The 21,520-nt window shown below is 40.7% G+C and overlaps 1 protein-coding gene across 1 annotated transcript in view; it reads right to left on the bottom strand.

Moving 5' to 3' along the window:
• Nucleotides 1–286: 286 nt before the first annotated feature.
• The window catches only part of LOC145414618 (bone morphogenetic protein 10-like), a 304,172-nt gene continuing 282,938 nt past the window's right edge, over nucleotides 287–21,520 (bottom strand). The window contains exon 9 of the mRNA XM_080284144.1: nucleotides 287–517. Coding sequence (XP_080140270.1) covers nucleotides 287–517 — 231 coding nt within the window. The remainder of the gene's footprint in view (nucleotides 518–21,520) is intronic.

Raw genomic sequence — 21,520 nt, 5'->3', positions numbered from 1 at the left:
TAATTTGTCTCTGAACTGTTTTATTACTAACTCATGTTGTCCGTTGCTTGATCTAAAGAGGCTGCATTGTCTTTCAATAAGCACTCACAGACTGCCAAGAATAGCACTATACCTTCATCGCACCCGTAAACTTGAGATTATTCACACTCACAACTTGTATATCGCTGTATTTTCAACACAGTCACTTCTGAGTCCTTGGAGTTCACCACTAATATGATTATAACTCTCAGCACCCGCATTCAAAAGTCACCACCAACCAACATCCTCGTCATTAATTAATCTTTGACTATCTGCACCCGCACTCGAGGACCACCATATCATCGTAATCATATTTGTAGGTAGTGATGCCGTTCTCAATATAGAGGAGAGAGATGGGGCCGAGTAGGGTGGGGACGCAGCAGGCGCGAGAAGTGCGGTCAGGGTGCAGGGAGTGGACCAGATTCTGCACCACTGCATGCTTGGTTGGACTAAGGTGGGAGGCCAGAGGGTAGAAACACTTCCCACTGCATTGGCTCGCCTGCAACACAAAAAACGGGTAGTTAGTAAGAGCTAATCATGGGAAGGGGAAAATATACAGGTACAGAATACAATTTAAAAAAAAAATACTTGCTGTGCCCCAGCTCTCCCGCGGCGTTTTGATTCTGATTACAGCATTCGAGTATAGTACACACTGCACACACGTATGAACAAACTGGTATGTAAACTCTGTCCATAGCGATTTAATGTTATATATATATATATATATATATATATATATATATATATATATATATATATATATTTATTTATTTATTTATGCAAAATAACCACAGGAGAAATGAAGGCAGCGACAGTGAGTACTTTCGTGTATTACATCTTCTCCTGTGGTTATTTTGCGTGCATATCTTCATGGTGAAGTTTCTGTATATACATTGTTACGGAACAGAGAAAGATAATGTACACTTTAAGTGAGAATACGAAGAGTCACTACTGTCCCGTAAAGTTCCAGGTTCAAAACAAAAGAGTTAGGTAAAATTACAAGTTAAAGTTTAATGCTTAAATTAACAACAAAACATTCAGGACTCATAAGGATAATGTAATGGCAAATAAACAGGTTAAATATATGGTTAACTGCAATAGCCTCTATTAACACGAAATTAGCAAGAGTAAATTTATCTAAGTCAGCCCTGATAAAATGAGATACCAGATAATACTCAGTGAATGCCAGATAAATAATTACAGATACAAACTATTATCAAAAATGACTGACATAAAGATCCATACATGAATTACAAAAACTTCACTAAGCCTACAAATTAAACTTATGCTATACAGTACAAGAAAAAATGCAATAACAGTAATACTCAAATTACACACAGCTGCTAGATGGTTGGAGATTTCTTGAGCACTCACAATAATAATATCTGTACAGGGGAGGACAGAGATGTGAACAAAATGAGGAGCAGATCTAAGTGGCAATGATGCAGAGACTGAGCTCATTATATAGGGGCCAGCAGAGCCTGATACAACTTGTAAGCAGGACGCGCAAATGAAGCCATGGGGACAAAGAGCTGATAATCCCGCTCTAAGCAACAGAGAGAACGACTTACTCTACTATAACGGTAGAAGGGGGGAACTGAGGCAGAGCACGCTCGTGATCAAACATGCAGCAACTGTGCGTTAAAATTACACAAAGGATGATGAAATCATAGGCTATGTAACACCTCCCCACAAAGAAAAAAGAAATTTACAAAGGAAATTTCTTATTACTCTAAAACAATCTGTATATGGCATTACAGAACATGCAGATGTCTTTCCTAATGTTACAAAACATGAGATCTCCCTAGCACGTTCAGTCATAGGTACTTGCCAGTATCCCTTTAACAAATCAAACTTACTTATGTACCTAGCCTTTCCGATCTTGTCTATGCAATCTTCTACACGAGGGAGAGGGTAAGTGTCTGTTTTGGTTATCTGATTAACACGTCTGTAGTCGATGCAAAGCCTATGTGACCCACCTGGCTTAGGGACTAGAGTGACAGGAGAACTCCACTCGCTCTGACAGGGCTCAATCATCTTGTGGTCCAACAGGTAGCCAAGCTCCTTCTGGATGAGAGGAACTTTCACTGGGTTCACACGGTAAGGAGGCAATTTAATTGGCTTTGCGTCTCCAACATCGACATCATGCATCAACACAGTGGTTCTTCCTGGAGTAGCACGGAACACTTGCGGGTACTCCTGCAGTAACGCCGAAAACTCCTGCCTTTCCTTGGGTGGTAGATGAGAAAGCTTAGTCTGGAGATCATTCATGATATCAGGATTCTTCCCCAAACTATCACTCAGGCTCATACTGCATGGGAGAGCTTCACTTGCAGACTCGGGTGGAACAGTTACAGTGCAGACTGGATTATTTTCGTCCCGCCTGTGATATAACTTCAGCATGTTGATGTGACATAGTTGCTTGCTCTTTCTACGATCTGGCGTGGCGATGACATAGTTGACATCACTGAGTTTCTTCTCCACGAAATAAGGGCCACTAAACTTGGCTTGAAGAGGTTGCCCATGAACTGGTAGCAGAATCAAAACCTGATCTCCTGGCTGAAAGTGGCGTAACCTGGACTTCTTGTCATACCAAGTCTTCATCTTCTCCTGAGCAGCTCCTAAATTCTCTCTCGCCAGCTGTAAAGCAGTGGACAGCCGTTCTTTGAAATTCATCACATACTCCAACAGGTTGACGTCATCTTCCTCCGACAGCCAGCATTCCTTGAGTAGCTTAAGGGTCCTCTTACTTCATGGCCAAACAGTAGTTCAAAAGGTGAGAAGCCCAGTGATTCATTTGGAGATTCTCTTGCAGCAAACACAACGAATGGAAGACCTTTATCCCAGTCTTTCTGATGTTCCAAACAGTATTTCTTGAGCATCGATTTGAGTGTTTGATGATATCTCTCCAACGCTCCTTGGGTCTGGGGATGGTAAGCTGAAGACGTGATCTGGGTGATGCCCAACTCTTTCAGAGACTGTTTGAAAACGTTTGACATGAAATTACTGTCCCGGTCTGACTGTACCTCCTTGGGCAGACCAAACTTTGTGAAGAACCCTAGCATTTCCTTAACCACGTTCTTTGCTGAGATATTTCTAAGTGGAATGGCTTCAGGATAACGAGTAGCCATATCAATCATGGTCAACACATAAGAAAATCCTGAAGAAGTCTTAGGAAGAGGGCCCACAATATCCACCAACACACGGGTGAAAGGCGCCTCAAAAGGAGGAATGGGAACTAGAGGTGCAACCTTTCAGTCTGATTACACTTCCCCACAACTTGACAGGTGTGACAAGACTTACAATACCAGGAAACATCCCTGAAGATACCTGGCCAGTAGAAGTGTTTCAAAATGCGTGCCACAGTCTTCCTCACTCCAAGGTGTCCTGCCAAACTGGAATCATGAGCCACTCTAATGATATCCTGCCTACAAACACGAGGGATGACAACTTGATGTACAACCTCCCATTCACAGTCGGCTGATGCTGTTGGGGGTCTCCACTTCCTCATAAGTACTCCTGACTTTACATAATAACAAGTAGAAGCACCAGCTGACTCTTCCTCACTGCAAGCAGAGTTAGCTAGACCTTTCAACTCAGGGTCAGCAACCTGCAACTCAACCAACTCTTGACGAGACAAATTATCAACACTACGGGTACTGCCTCATCTGGTGAGTGGTCCAAATTAGCAAGAAAAGTGTCAGCTAGGATAACATCATCATCATCATTATCCTCTAAATCACCAGTAACTTTAGACTTAGCCCTAGTGACAGCACATGCAGGGAACACATCAGGGACATCACAATCCTGGGACGCAGCCACTGGCTCACTAGACAACTGAGGAGCTGGACACACTTGACTTCCACCAATATCATTTCCAAGTAAGAAAGTTACACCTGACATTGGGAGTGTCTCAACCAACCCAACCATAACAGAACCATTAACAAAACCAGACTCTAAATTCACTCTGCACAGAGGGACAGAGAAGTAATTATTCCCTACACCTTGTAAGATTACAGTTTCATCAGAGGAATTAAAATTAGAGCCTAGAACACTGGTCAGCATAAGGGATTGGCAAGCACCTGTATCACGATATATTTTAACTGATTTCCTGTCATTACTGTCCAGAGGACTGACAAAACCATCAGACAGGAAATTAGCACATGAACTCTGAGAGTGTCACCCACGTTACTGCTCAAAAGAGGAGCTCCATCATGAGAATTTAAGTTACCCCTCAAAGCAGGTTCAGTTAACTCAGTTAAAGAATTCTGGGAACTCTCAAGAGTGGACACTAGACCAATTGACTGAATATTTAAAGACTCCTTTTTGTTCACATCACGCTGTCTCCTGAAACATCTCTCCGTAGTATGACCAAGCTTACTACAATAAGTACATTTACTTTTCTGAAATCTAGAGGTGAAGCTGGTATTTACTTCCTGGGAAACATCATCCTTATTCTCTTTCCTGTTACCTGTACTCTGAGTAGAGGCAACGTACTTACTCTCAGCTTTCCCTTTTTCTCTAGAATATCTCTTGTGAGTGAGAACATACTCATCAGCTAAAACTGCAGCATCAGACAAATTATCTATTCTTCTCTCATCAAGATATAGGCTTACATCTTTATTAACACACCTCTTGAAGTCCTCCAGCAAAATCATCTGCTTAAATTTACCAAAATCAGAATCCACATTCTTAGAATTTAACCACTGCTCTAACAGATCTTCTTTGATTTTTGCATACTCAACATGGGATTGCTTATCTTGCTTGTAAGTTGTCCTAAATTTTACTCTATAGGCTTCAGGAACAAGCTCATAGGCCTTAAGAATCAAGCTCTTAACTACATCATAATTATCAGACTGATCCTGAGGCAAAGATGCATAAGTTACTTGAGCTTTACCGGTGAGAACAGTTTGAAGGAGTACTGGCCAATACTCCTTAGGCCAATTAAAACCTGTAGCTACCCTCTCAAACAACTGAAAATACTTTGTTAAATCAGATTCATTAAAAGGAGGGACAAGTTTAACATTTTTAGCCACATCAAAATCATCAGAGCTAGATGATCCAGTTCCACCTTGTTTCATGCGATACTCATGGTCCGCCTGAATTCTAGCAATTTCAACTTGTGCCTCAGCCTCCTTAGCTTTTGCCTGAAATTCAGCCTCCTTAGCCTTAGCCTCCTGCAGGGCTAGCTGTAACTTGGCTAATTCAATCTGCGTTTGCTCATTTGGAGGAGTTACATTGAACAAGCTTTCATTAATCATGGCAACAATCTGATCTTTAGACTGATGAGAGCGAACAACAAATCCCAATTGTTGAGCAACAATCTTAAGTTCATTCTTTGTTCTGTTTTCTATATCACACACTGTTTGCACATTTGACAAAAAATCTTTGGCTTCATCAAGTGTAGAAATAGTAGCCATCATGAATATATCACAGTCACAAAATATCAAACAATATCCTTATGATAATATCCTGAATATCCTGATATGAGGTCGCCAAATTTATGTTACGGAACAGAGAAAGATAATGTACACTTTAAGTGAGAATACGAAGAGTCACTACTGTCCCGTAAAGTTCCAGGTTCAAAACAAAAGAGTTAGGTAAAATTACAAGTTAAAGTTTAATGCTTAAATTAACAACAAAACATTCAGGACTCATAAGGATAATGTAATGGCAAATAAACAGGTTAAATATATGGTTAACTGCAATAGCCTCTATTAACACGAAATTAGCAAGAGTAAATTTATCTAAGTCAGCCCTGATAAAATGAGATACCAGATAATACTCAGTGAATGCCAGATAAATAATTACAGATACAAACTATTATCAAAAATGACTGACATAAAGATCCATACATGAATTACAAAAACTTCACTAAGCCTACAAATTAAACTTATGCTATACAGTACAAGAAAAAATGCAATAACAGTAATACTCAAATTACACACAGCTGCTAGATGGTTGGAGATTTCTTGAGCACTCACAATAATAATATCTGTACAAGGGAGGACAGAGATGTGAACAAAATGAGGAGCAGATCTAAGTGGCAATGATGCAGAGACTGAGCTCATTATATAGGGGCCAGCAGAGCCTGATACAACTTGTAAGCAGGACGCGCAAATGAAGCCATGGGGACAAAGAGCTGATAATCCTGCTCTAAGCAACAGAGAGAACGACTTACTCTACTATAACGGTAGAAGGGGGAACTGAGGCAGAGCACGCTCGTGATCAAACATGCAGCAACTGTGCGTTAAAATTACACAAAGGATGATGAAATCATAGGCTATGTAACAATATATATATATATATATATATATATATATATATATATATATATATATATATATATATATATATATATATATATATATATATATATATATATATATATATATATATATATATATATATATATATATATATATATATATATATATATATATATTTTATGCGAGGAAGAAGGAACCAAAGGCCATGAGCCCGCAATAACAGTTCCCTCCAAGAGAAAAACAAAAATACAACAGAAAGCCAAATTCAAGATCCGATCATTCTGAGATTCCTGGACTCACTGCGTTTAAAAGACTGGAGATCATAGGCAGCAGGAAATACAGACAGAGGGAGACAGTTCCCGAGTTGACCTGTTGCATAAATGAAGGACTGGGAGTAACGGTTAACTCTTGCATTAGAGAGTTGGACAGAAAAGGGATGAGAGTTTGCTGCTAGACGAGTGCTACGCGCCCGTCGTAGAGGTGGAGGAATGTATGCAGACAGTTCAGAGGAGCAGTGACCATTAAAGTAGCGATAGAAAAGATATAAAGATGCAACAGTGTGGCGAAGAGACAGAGGTTGAAGAGATTCAGTAAGAGAAGGAAAGTTAATGAGACAAAAAGCCTTTGACTCCACCCTATTGAGAAGAGCTGTATGTGGGGAACCTCCCCACACATGAGAGTTGTACTCCACACAGGGGCGGATAAAACCCCTGTATAGAGTCAACAATTGTGCATGGGTAAAGAAAGAACGGAGTCGGCTTAGCACACCCAATCTCTTGGAAGCAGATTTTACAAGAGATGTAATATGATCTTTCCAAGATAATATATATATATATATATATATATATATATATATATATATATATATATATATATATATATATATCATCAGATGCTCTCCCACCCAAGAGTGAACTGAGCTGGGGTTTAGAAAGCAGCACAGAACCTAAGAGAATGATTCACTGGCCAAAGTTTGCCTAACTGAATAGGCCTCACTCCCATTCTCTCACCACTCAAGCCCCCGGAATCATGACTCTACCTGATAGGTCAAAAACTCCGTTCATAGCTTCACATTTACCTATCTGACAGTCAATTCGACGACTTTCAAGTTCAATAGAGGTGCCATATCCTTGTCATACGCCCCTCAGCACATATTTATGCAGCCTTCTCTTGTCAGTCTCTTAGTCTCAGGACCTTCCTTACCTCTACTTCTTACACCCTCATTTACCATATCAGTCCACGTTCCCTTTGGCCTACTACGTCTATTCTCACCTTCAAACTCGATCATTGACCACTTGCATAAGTCAGTTCACACAAATTCTTTTCTCTTAATACCATCTGGGTACACTCTCTTCAGCTCGGGTCTCCAAAGACCTCCTTAAGACGTATCCTTCGCCAATCACATTATTCCTTGTCCTATCCACACTCCTCATTGCACACACACATCCTTCAAACTCACATCTCCGCTGCTTTTACTCTTCACTTTTTATGCTCATGTCACACCGTGGTCTCACACCCGTAAGCTAGAGTAGGCACTAAAACTCCATGCAAGACCTCGCAGCTGACACACTCAGACTTTTGCTTCTTATCAAGGTCTTCATGGCAACAACCACTTTCCTTCCATGTGCCATTCTACTCTCCACGTGTTTTGCTCACCTACCTATCTTTATCCATCACTGCACCGATTCAAGTCTCTCAATTCACTGTAAAATCATCAACCATCACTTTACTGTTATTTACATTTACAGTACTTTCAAGGCACGATGCTCTCAAACTTCTACAAAACCAGTCTCCCAAGCTCTTCCCCATTGCTTGCAACCAGCACTGCGTCGTCTGCCTACATCAGATTTGAGGTATTCCATCTTCACTGTTTATTAGCAGCGCCATCCCTCTATCCATTAATCGTGCTTTTACGTCTCATAGCTCCATCCATTTATGTACTGAACAATCACTGGGGCATCAGACAGCCTTGCCTCACGCCAACAGTTATCTTGAACCCATTCACTTAGATCCCCCCCTACCCTGACGTACACTTCACTAGCATCATCAAGGTTATTAAGGGCACTCAGCAGCTTATCATGTACACCATACATATGTCAAACCTTTCACAGTTCTTCTTTCCTTATCTTGTCGTCTGCTTTTTCCAGTTTCATAATTGACACAAATATCTAAGAGTCCTTTTAACTATCCTTCTCCACTATCTCTCATTGCAAATATTTGATCCACACATCTTCTACCATTCCCAAAGCCATCCGGTTCGGCATTCACTAGGCCTTCTGATATACCCCTTACTTTCTTACTTTTACTATGAATAATTTTCCATACACCTTTCCTACAACACTCAAAGGACTTAAGCCACGGATACTTTTTTACTCACTTCGCTCGTCTTTATTCTTGTACAAGAATACACTCACAGTTTTTTCCCACTCTACTGGTATAATTTTGCTCATTCACGTCGTTTTACATACCATTAATAAACATTTAATTCCACTCTCTGGGCTACACTTAATCATCTCTGCATACACCTCATCAATAGCTCCTGCTTCCTCATGCTTCATTTATTTTACAGCATTGTTCATTTCAACCAATGTCACATTTCCTGGCACAACATTCCCTCTCTGCACATAATCAAAATCAATCATGTTTACAGCCACTCTGCTTTCACCATCCCCATTGTTTAGGTTTCCAAAATGTTCATTCTATCTGCTTTCTGCATCATCTCCACTGCCTAGTTTTCTTCCACTTTCATCCTTCACCCTTTTACACTTTTTACATTTGTGTATCTCTTTCCAGACTAGTTTCCTATTTTCAGAGGATAATGATGATGATGGTGATGATAATACTTGGTTGGCGGGGACCAACACCATCCATTCACTTGCTGTGCTGCTTCCTTCGAGTGAATATACGGTTAATCACAAACCAGATAGTTTCTTGTAGCTCTGGAAGCCTTTCACTGTGCTGAATTAATATGCATGCATTTATCTTCCATGATCACCATTTACTCCCTCGCTTTTCTTCTTTACTAGTTTCTTCGCATGCTTCTGACTCTTAATGTATTTTCCTCTTTTACTTGAATCTCTCTCCATCATCCATCCTAGCCACTTCTTTCTCTTGTCCTACATTGCTCTTTCAGCCTTTTCATCTCACTACATCGTACTTTTCTCATTTGTTAACTCGTGACACCACACACTGCTTTGGCATTCCTAACTAAACATTCCCCGTATGCACTCCACAAGTTCCCCAGATCCATTTGGTCCCAGCTGTGTAACTCTTACTCCTTTACTGCTCTAGCCCGGTATTCATCTACCATTTCTTTGTCTCTCAGCTGCTTCACTTACAGTCTCTCACTCTGACTGCTGCTCTCTCTCTTTATCCATTTCACTCCTTCAGTTTAACCTTGCATACCAGTCATATGATCACATACACCTGCATCATTCTCTCACCTCCCTCGTATCAGCATCCCATGAATCATTCTCTCTACAAGCATGTAATCAATTAGGCTCCTTTCAGCACTTCTCTGTTCTTCCTGTACCGTCATGTCTGTGTGCATCTTGTATATAAAATATGAATTACACATGCATACTTTCCTTTCCTGGCATATTCCATTCAGTCGCTTTCATTATCGTTCCCTCCGGTACTCCATAACGACCCATTATATCATATACAGGACTAATTCCATCTTTCCCTTTCATGTCGCCCATCACAAACACTATAACTTCTGGCCATCAGTCCAATTATTTCATCTTGCTGATCCCAGAATCTATCTTTTTCTTCCTCACCCCTATCGTCACGAGTCACTGCCACTTTCATCTCCTTGATCTGGAACTTAGCATAAATACGTCTCGTGTTGAAACATTTGTAATCTTTTATTCGCCTCTGCTGCTGCTCATCACCATTCAGCAAAGCAATTCCTTCCTTGCCTTTTCCACGCGCATTCGTACCCAACCTTACACATTTGCCACCATCTCTGTTCTCCATTTCACACCCTTTCATCGTCGTTTCACACAGCGCCATTACAGCATACGTAGCATTCTTAAACATATTCACGAGCTTCATTCTTTTACTCTTCTCATTCATGCCTCTGACATTCCGTACGGCCTCATGAACCTGCCCACGTAATAAGGGCCCCGAGCAATGAGGATTTACTTGACCCTCGATGGCCTCTTGAATTCTAGCCATATATATATATATATATATATATATATATATATATATATATATATATATATATATATATATATATCTATATCGATATCTATCTATCTATCTGTCTATCTATATTTATATATCTATATATCTATATATATCTATAAATCTCTATATATATATTTATCTATCTCTCTTTCTATCTATCTATATATATACATCTCTCTCTCTCTCTCTCTCTCTCTCTCTCTCTCTCTCTCTCTCTCTCTATATATATATATATATATATATATATATATATATATATATATATAATTGACAAGCAGGAGTGCTAGTTAGATGGTATTGGGAAATTCCCGACTGTTCGAGCATTTTCAGTTACTATAGTCGCGGCGCTCAACTCTGAGGTTCTTATTATCGTGCCCTGGCAACTTACCATTCAAAAGTGCGTCTGATTTCGTAAATAATATGAGACGCATATGATTCGTGTGTAATATGTTCGTGTATAATAATATTCGTGTATAATATATTCGTGCATAATAATATGATTCGTGGATAATATGATACAAAATCGGACGCTCTTTTGAATGGTAGGTTGCCAGGGTACGACAATGATAACCTTAGAGTCATGCGCCGCGACTATAGTCAGAGTTGCCAGATAGCCTGTTGTTGTGAGCGGAGGTATTTTAAAAAGTTATGCATTTTTTTTTTCTTTTTCCCTTTGTAAAGCGTTATTTGGACGATTGTTTGTTAAATTATGTAATATTCAGATTCAATTTCAGTTTGTATGCTAAAGCATTGAGAGTGCTATGTATCGAAAGAAAGCTCTGGAATATTTTGAATGTCTCCGACATAGGAAAACTGTTGTTGCCAGGGGTATGTCCTAGAACAGTGCTACTCAAAGTGTGGTACGCGTACCGGTGACGGTACGCGAGCCATCGTCTGCCGGTACGCGGAGATTTGTATTATTATGGCTACACTGTTCATTTAATCACTCATGTTAAAAGTCAGTGCTATCCAACTAACGAATGCGATATAATGAACAGCAAAACAGTGAACTGAATACGCATGAGACCCCCCCAAAAAAAATGTCAACTCACTTTTATTATCTATTCATTATATTTTTCCTGTATAAGTGAATATTACTACGAATGTCTCGGATCGTAAACAATTAATTATATGGCACAAATATGGTACTGGTCAATGGCACACTGGGAAGACTTGTTACGTCAATGATGACTGCCCTTGGATTGGCTTGCTTCGCTTGCACATTGAAAAAAAAAACTGCCGGTCCGCCACATAAGATAGTTTGAGAAGCACTGTCCTAGAACTTTCGCGTAGCAAGGAAGTTTATAAAAGGATGGGAGGTGTGGGAGAACAGAGGAATCAGCTTTACTTGTGGCCTTGTGAAGTTAGTGTAGCTCTGGTGAAATTAGTTGGCAAGCATACAGTGTAATTACTTGGAAAATAGATTCTATGAAAGTTAAGAAGCCTGTGTTATTGCGACACCTGAGTTGATCTTGTGTACATAGAAAGGCTAATCCCACGAAGAAAGATTCACTGTGTGACGTCCTTCCTATCCTGAACTACTGCTGTTGGAGCTTGTGGCAGTGTGAGACGAGGATGTAACAAGTGGTGTCAGGTGTGATAGAAGGGTGCTGCAGTGAGTCAAATCTTCGACATGGAGGCAGAAGGTGTACAGACAAGAAACCAGTCTCAGCAGAGGGAGGCGTCTCTGGCTGCAATCATGAAGTTTCTACAGGCAAAAAGTGAAGAACAGAATGAGCTCGAGAAAGAACTCGGTGAGCAACTACAAACACAAAGTAAAGGACAGAAAGAACTCAGTGAACAATGACAACCATAACCTAATGGACAGAAAGAACCTGGTGAACAACTATAAGCACAATGTGAAGGACAGAAAGAACTCAATGAACAACTACAAGTGCAAGTTGAAGGACAGAAGGAACTCAGTAAAGAACTACGAGAACAAAGTGAAGAACAGAAAGAATGATATGAACGGCTTCAAGAGGCATTATAGCAGCAACAGGAGATGCAATTGAGGATGCAGGGACAGCTAGACACTTTCATAGGGGATGCGAAGGAAGAACAGCAACAGTTGAAGGAGGAAGTATATGCTACACTACAGCAGCAGAAGCGTGAGGTGAGCACTAACGTGGTGGAGTGCAGACAGCATGCAGACGATCAGATGAAGTATGTAGATGACCAGTTAAAGATAATCTGTGAGAGAACTGAGGCTGTAGAGAAATCTTGCACTGCTGTGCGTCAGGTTAGTGCACAGGAAGCATATGAAGAAAATGGACAGTGTATGGTGAATCTTGATGAATTCCAAGCATCTAAAGGTAGCATTACAGGGTTGAATAATCAGAATGTAGAGGTTTTGAATCCTGGACTTAAGTATGATGCCCAGTGAAGTGCATGGATATAATGGGAGTTCAGTTAATAAGAAACCTCAGGAATCTGATGGTAAGGTATCTTGGGAAACTTTCTATGTGCAGTTTGAGTTACTTGCTGATCAGAACAGTTTTGGATGCTAGGCAGAGGGTAGTGCAGCTTGCTTCTAGCCTCAAGGGTACCACAGTGGAGATTCTTGGCCAGATGACAGTGGAGGGGAGGAACACTTATCAGCCCCTAGTAGAAGTGCTGGAGCACAGATGCGTGACCATGTACCAGTCTGAGGTTTACAGAGCAAGATTCCGGACCTGTGTGTGGGCTTGATGTGAAGCCCTTTAGCAGCTTGCTCATAAACTGGGTAGTATGGTGCACAAGGCATACCCTGGAGCAGCACCTAACCTGTTGGCTATTACTCTGAGGGACCAGTTCAACGATGCTCTTGACAGTGCAGAGCTGAAAGTGCAAGTGAAGCAGGCCCAACCAAGAAGCATGTAAGAAGCACTAGCCAGGGCTCTGAAATTTAAGTCCTACGTCAGGTCCAGTACATCCAGTTTGCAGGAAGGACATAGTGCAGGATTCAAGGCAAGAAAGGGCAAGGTACATGAAGTGGAGAAATTTGATGGAAGTTATTGGTACTGTGAGAAGCCAGAACATAGGAAAGAGGACTGCTACAGGTGGAAGAGGGAATAGATCAGATGAGGTTGAAGGTTCTGCGAGAAGCCAGGACACAAGAAGGAGGATTGTTACAAATGGAAGAAGGAACAAGAACAGAACAGTGCAAGGAAATCAATGATTGCAACAAAAGGGTGTTGGACATATGGTGAGGTGGGACACTTCAGTTATGATTGTCCAAAGAAGAAACAGGAGGATAAGAAGAAGGCTGTAGAAGGAACACTGGCATGCTGGCTAGGGAAGCTGGACCAACACAACTATGATGTGCAGCACCATCCTGGGTGGTTACATAACAATGCTGACGGCCTGAGCTGTCAGCCTTCTGACCCAGTTTGCAAGCAATGTAGTATGAAAGAAAATCTTAGCAAGAAATGCAGTCGTACTGCAGTGACAGGGCCAGTATCAGCTAAAGAAGACCTGAAGAGGATACAGATGGAGGATACGGATTTACAGCTAGTGCTAGAATGGCTGCAGTAGAGTACAGTGCGACCATGTTCAGCCCTGCGACTAAGAGCTACTGGAGTCAGTGGGACCTTTTTGATTTGAACAATGGACTACTGAAGCATCAGTGGGAGACACCCGATGGCCTCAGCAAGTATTGGCAGCTGGTGGTTCCTAAGAAAATGAGGTATGAGGTCTTAAAAGAGTCTCATAACCAGATCACTAGTGGACAGCTGGGTGCAAAAAAGAATCTCTAAATTGGCTGCAACAGATTTTCTACTGAACTGGCATACGTCAGGATGTTGAAGAGTGGTGTTGGGCCTGTGTTGTATGCTGCACTTAAAAGGAATCCAAGAAATGTGGTTGTGCCTCTCTTCAGCTGTACCAAGTGAGTGCACCGACAGAAAGTCGTGGTGGACATTGCTTGACCTCTGCCACTCACTGAAAGAGGAAACTGGTATGCTATATGCATTGCCATGGATTACTTCACAAAATGGTCAGAAGCCTATGCCATCACCAATCAGGAAGCCGCAACTGTTGCTTAGGTGTTAATTGACCAGTTATTCTATCGTTTTGGGATGCCACAAGAGCTACATTCAGACCAGGGTAGAAACTTCGAGTCTGCTGTGTTCCGTGAGTGCTGCAAGTTACTGTACTGGGGATCAAGAAGATCAGGACGACCCCACAAAGGCCACAGTCAGATGGGATGGTGGAAAAATTCAAATGGACCTGCGGCAAGAACTGGCCAAGTACTGAGTAGAGGGACAGATGGAATGGGACCAGAAATTACCTGTGTTGGTGATGGCATATCGGTCTGCATCCCACTAGTCTACCGGCTACACCCTGGCAAAACTGATGCTGGACCACGAGTTACGATTGCCAGTTGATCTGTTAATGGAAAGATCACGTGGTGACGAGCTGCTTACAGACACCTCCAGGTATGCAAAGCAACTCCAGGAAAGGCTGGCTGAGGTATATCATCAAGATGGGGGAGCCCTGAAGTTTTCAGGCGAAATGATCAAAAGAAAGTATGATGCCAAGGTAAGTGATGTGAGCTTTAAGGATGGTGACAAAGTTTGGCTTTACAATCCTCAGCGGAAGAAGGGACAGTCACTGAAGCTGCAAAGCCCGTGGGATGTGCCCTACACTGAGATATACTGCCTGTCAGATGTAATGTACCGGATTCGGGGAGGCAGGAAGTCTCCCCCAAAGGTGGTACACTTGAATCGTCTATGACAGTACCATGGGCCAGGACAAGTACACCTGGGATGTCTTCGACGAATTGGGCACACCTGCTGCCGATGATGCTGAGGAGGACCAAGGAGCTGAAGCACAAGAAGATGGTGACAGTTACCTTAGGAAAGAAGTGAATCAGGAAGAGGACCTAGTCATTCCAGGAGTGGACTGTGTGGAGGAGCAGGGATGTCGTCGGAAGCGGCATAGGAGAAGACCTGATAAGTTGGACTATTTTGTGTATAATTAGATGTTTTGTTAAGGTGAACAATTATGTAGGCAAATACTGTGTAGTTTTGTTGGGACGACAAAATGAACAGGGAGGAGGTAGTGTTGAGAAGCAGGAGCACTAGTTAGGTGGTATTGGGAAATTCCCAATAGTTCGCGCATTTTCAGTTACTATAGTCGCGGCGTGTGACTCTGAGGTTGTTATTATCGTGCCCTGTTAACCTGCCATTCAAAAGTGCGTCTGATTTCGAGTATAATATGAGACACATGTGATTCACGTATATGTTCGTGTATAATAATATTTGTGTGTAATGTATTCATGCATAATAATATGATTTGTGTAAAATATGATACGAAATCGGACGCACTTTTGAGTGATAGGTTGCCAGGGTACGATAATGGCAACCTCAGAGTCGTGCGCCGCGACTATAGTCAGAGGTGCCAGATAGCCTGCTGTTGTGAGCGGAGGTATTGTGTAAAGTTTTGCATTAATTTCTATTCTTTTTCTCTTTATAATGTTTTATTTGGATGATTATTACATTATGTGATGTTCAGATTATAAAAGGATGTGTGTGTTGGGGGGGGGGGGAGAGAATAGAGGAGTCAGCCTTACTTGTGGTCTTGTGAAGTTCGTGTAGCTTTGGTGAAATTAGTTGGCATACAGTGTAATTACTTGGAATGTAAATACTACGAACGTGAGAAGTCTGTTATTACGACACCTGAGTTGATCTTATGTACATTGGAAGGCTGACCCTATGGAGAATTCATCAGGCGACGTCCTTACTATACCGAACTACTGCTGCTAGAGCCTGTGGCAATGTGAGACGAGGAAATTCATATATATATATATATATATATATATATATATATATATATATATATATATATATATATATATATATATATATATATATATATATATATATATATATTGTATATATATACGTGCCAATAAACAACATCGTTGTCATTACTGACAAATACACAGAACACGTCCCCTACAACAATATCCCACCTTCAGACTACTTCAACATTAGCATCGAAAAAAATACGCACTTCATGCGCAGGGCAGTACAAGACCTCGATCACAGCACCATACTACAAGCCCCCTTCCTGACATCGTCCCATCGCAGGCGTCCTTGAATACAGATTATCGCGGCCATCTGGTTAGGCATAGATCAGGACACCACCCAGTCCTCCTCAGCTGCCAGCTTAGATCTGGGTTGAGTGGAATCACAGATGACACGTGCCCAGCTTGTAGAGGAGGTCCATACAATACAACACACATAATGGAGCACAGCACACGCCACACGAAGACACAGACACAACATCAGTGGTGAAGGTAACATAAAGGATAACCCCATAGGGGTAGCTGTTTACCTGTGGTTGACAGGTCTGCTCGATCTGACGGACTGGGATAAACAGCAACAACTGGTAAAACCGGGTACCCTTGCAAGTGTGTGTGTGTGTGTGTGTGTGTGTGTGTGTGTAGATATACATCGTGATTCCGAACTCTACCGACGAAATTTGAGGATCACTTCCATGGTGAAAAATAAGCATATGTTGTTCTATAGCGTTTTGCCTAGAAAGGCTTCTTTTCGGAGACATACGACTAGAAAGAAGTCTAGCGAAACAGTTGCCAGGCCAGTGCTAAACACCGAATATCATGGTATACTTGTTGCACCGTGACATCCAACACAGTAGTTGCATCAGGATTACCTGTTTACATGTCTGACTCTCGTTAGCCATGTACGTAAAGATGTGGTGCTGATATTGTGTGATTAGCAAGAAAGTGTAAATCCCTGAGCGACCGTTGCTTGAGGCATGATTGAGTATTTGCAGCACTGTTCACAGGGCGTTGTGTTGATGCCTAAGTCTGGGCCAGGTGTCCGAACATCGCAGGCTTCCAGTGGATTGGGTATTGAGCATGACATCACTGACAGTTGTCGTTCAGGTGTTGATAGTTCAGGTTCGATCTTATACACAAATAATCATACAATGGTTGCAAGTATCCAGTAGTACAAGCCAAGAACATAAGGTTAGTTAGACATTCGAGAGGAATCGACTAGAATCCGAAAAGTGGAAACAAAGCTTGACCTGACCACAAAGCTTCTGGGGGCAATATGTAACAAGACAGCGTACACTAAAGACTGGGTTTCTAGCTGGCAAGACCACTCGTGCATGACGTGTCAAAGAGACGACTCTGTGTGTGTGTGTGTGTGTGTGTGTGTGTGTGTGTGTGTGTTATGCAAGGAAGAAGAAAGCAAAGTCTAGAAAACCATAAATTGTTCCCACCAAGGGGAAAAAAAAAAAAGATAACAGGGTGTCACATTCAAGATCCGTTCATTCCGAGATACCTGGACACACTCCGTTTAAAAGATTGGAGGTCATAGGGAATAGGAAATACAGGCAGAGAAAGACAGTTTCGGAGTTGACCTGTTTCATACATGAAGGACTGGGAGCAAAGGTTAACTCTTGCTTTACAAAGCTGGACAGAATAGGGATGAGAGTTTGCTGCCAGACGGATGCTTTCAAATAGAATGTACTTGGGGTTTCAGTTGACATGCTCATCTATGAAATCGAACTGAAAAAGATTTCCTGTTGTAAAACTATGTTTTCTTACATGAATTCTAACAATTAACCATCGTATTTTACGCTCATAATTTTACATGAACGTTTTTTCTATGTTTGGGGGGGTGAAATCAGCGAGGGTAATCACCCCATTTGTGGGTTTTATCAGTCGATCAATAGCCAAGCGTTTACTGACGCAGTTCTCTAACACGGCAAGTTGGGAGAAGAGAACTGAACATTGCGTGTGTGATAAATGCTACGGCGCCTCACTATATGCACCCCAAGAGAGAAAACGTGAAAAGTAAAAATTTTATTTCAAATATTCATCTGTTATTGTTCAACTACATAACCAGAAATTTTTTAAGTTTACACCTAGATGAAATCATGATGATAGCTGTATGTACAAATGTTATCTCGCTCGTCACGAGCTCACAAAGAACACTTTACTGAATTTATGGAGAATAAGACGAAGGTTTGTGGGTAGGGCTAAGAATCACACTGTAAAAACATGATGTCGTATTATTCAGTGACTGAGGTAATGACAAGTAACGGCACGAGTCAGTGACCAATCATTAAAAACTGGTGAGACCGTCATCAAAGCTTGTTGATCACACTCGTGTGTCTATTGACCTATATATCACTGTAGCTACCTATCTATACACACACACACACACACACACACACACACACACACACACACACACACACACACACACACACACGAGGCCTTCTGCCTCTTGGCTTCTTCAAAGCCCTAAAAATGAAACAAAAAAGCCTCAAATGGTCAAAAAAGGGTAATTATCAGAGCAACTTTTGCCGCTGGTCAGTACATCACTACTATAAAAAGTACTGCAATTTCCAGTCATCTACCTGCATGGGATTGCTCTACCCTCACTCTTTTATATATTTACCTATTTTTTCTTTAACAGACAAACAACAAACTGTGATGGTTTCAGGAATTTCGATGGCTTAAAGCACACCCCAAAGGTTCCTTACCAACATTTGTTTCTGGAATTTGTTGATATCTCTTATCGTTTATGCGAGACGCTCCGCACAGATTTTGCTGAAGACAAAAAGACAGACAGATGCAAACTTAGGATATATATGTATGTATGTATGTACGGTGTGTGTATATATATATATATATATATATATATATATATATATATATATATATATATATATATATATATATATATATATATATATATATATATCCCATTGGAGCCCAGTGTCCCGAGTATTGGACATAACTGGGATTTTTCAAGTCTTCATAAGGTAGGGAACCCCCGGGTAGGGGCGGAGGGCGGTACGCTTAGTACCCTCCCAGTACCATGCCTCGCCCAGCACCCCTGGGATCCAACGGGATATATATATATATATATATATATATGTATATATATATATATATATATTTCACAAAAGAACGGGGAGAAAGTGGACCTGGAGAAGCCCAAATGGAGAAACAAAGAATGAAATCGACTTCGTTATAGCAAATAAGAAGAATACAGTCACATATGTCACAGTTATCAACAAAGGAAATATTGGAAGTGACCATAGAATGGTGGGTTGCACAGCAAGATTCAATTTCAAAAGTGAAAGAAAGAAGATGATTAAAGACAAAAAGATATGCCCAATAAAAGTCAGCGAAAACAAAGCAGCTTTTCAGTTGGAAATAAGGAACAGATTTCAGGCTCTCAGTAATGCTGAATGTGACATTGATGAGCTGAATGACAGACTAACAAAAGTGCTAAAAGAATCAGCGGAGGTAGTAGGAAAACCTAATACAACCAAAGCCAGGATGTATTAAGAGAAGACAGCTGAGCTTATGAAAAAAGGAAAGGTAATGAAAGTAAAAACAAAGAAAGATGAAATAGAACGAGCGCAATTAAACAAGCTTATCAACAAAAGACAAAGAGAAGAGAAAAGAAAAACATGGATCAAATCAAAGAACCCATCAAAAAAGAAAAAAGTCTGAAGCAGGTCCGAAATAAAATGGCACTTGGAAAGCTACAAATTACATCACTAAAAGACAAAAACGGTGAAGCCATTAAATGCAGAGATATGATGCTGAAGAGAGTTGAAGAATTTTACAAAGAACTGTATGCATCAAAGACAGTAGTACCAATAGCTAACTTTTCTGTTGACACAAGTGAAATACTTGAGGTAACACCAGACGAAGTAAATATTTCTCTTAAAAATATGAAAAGAGGGAAGGCTCCGGGAGAAGATGGAATAGTAGCAGATTTACTGTTGGATGCAGGAGCAGAAGTACAAAATAGGCTTGCTCACTTATTTACCCAATGTATAAAACAAAAAAATTCCCAAAATATGGTGTAATGCAATTGTTATTCTACTTTATAAAAAAGGCGACTCAAAAGACCTTAGTAACTACAGACCCATTAGCTTGCTATCAGTCATTTACAAACTTTTCACTAAAGTCCTTACAAACAGAATAGCTACAAATTTGGAGGAAAACCAACCTCGTGAACAGTCAGGATTCCGAAGCGGGTATTCGACCACTGATCATCTGCACACAATGAATCAGCTAATTGAGAAAACTACAGAATATAATAAACAACTGTGCTTAGGTTTTGTTGATTACGAAAAGGCTTTCGACTCAGTGGAGCACATAACAATTATAAATTCATTGCGAGAACAAGGAGTGAATGAGAACATTGTAAAACTGCTCGAAAACGTATATAAAGAGGGAACTGCTACAGTTAAATTACATAAGAACTCAGAGAAAATTAAGATTGAGAAAGGCGTGTGTCAGGGAGATACAGTTTCACCAAAGTTATTTACAGCATGCTTAGAAAGTATTATTTCAGAAAGCTAGACTGGGAAAACAAAGGAGTAAACATAGATGGAGAAAAGCTAAACCATTTAAGATTTGCAGATGACATTGTCCTAATCTCAGAAAAAGCAGAGACATTGCAAGAAATGTTAAATGACCTGAACAGAGAAAGTCTTAAAGTAGGGCTAAAGATGAACCGGAGTAAAACTAAAGTAATGTTTAATCCTCAAACACCAAAGAGCGTCATAAGAATAAGTGGAGAAATTCTTGGAGAAGTTGAGGAGTACAATTACCTGGGACAAATACTAAAATTAACGAAAGATAATGATAGCGAAATAAAAAGACGCATTACAATTGGATAGAAAGCTTTCGGTAAACATAGAGACATTATGAAAAGTAGCTTGCCAGTTTGTATGAAACAAAAAGTATATAACGAATGTATAATTCCAGCTATGACGTATGGTTGTGAGATTTGGAAACTGGCAAAATCGATGGAAAATAAATTAATTCGTTCTCAGAGAGCAATGGAAAGGTCAATGTTGGGAATATCTTTAAGAGACAGGAAACGATCAACTTGGGTGAGAGAGCAGACTAAAGTCAAAGATATTATAGAAGTTATAAAAGAACAGAAATGGAGGTGGGCGGGCCATGTAGCAAGAACAAGGGATAATCGATGGAGCAAGAGGTTGACTGACTGGACACCAAGAGATGGTAAGCGTAGCAGAAAAAGGCA

Source organism: Coenobita brevimanus, chromosome 100 (genome assembly GCF_032717465.1).
Source record: "Coenobita brevimanus isolate Jiangsu-jjx chromosome 100, ASM3271746v2, whole genome shotgun sequence".
NCBI lineage: Eukaryota > Metazoa > Arthropoda > Malacostraca > Decapoda > Coenobitidae > Coenobita > Coenobita brevimanus.
This window is presented reverse-complemented; position numbering and strand designations above follow the sequence as displayed.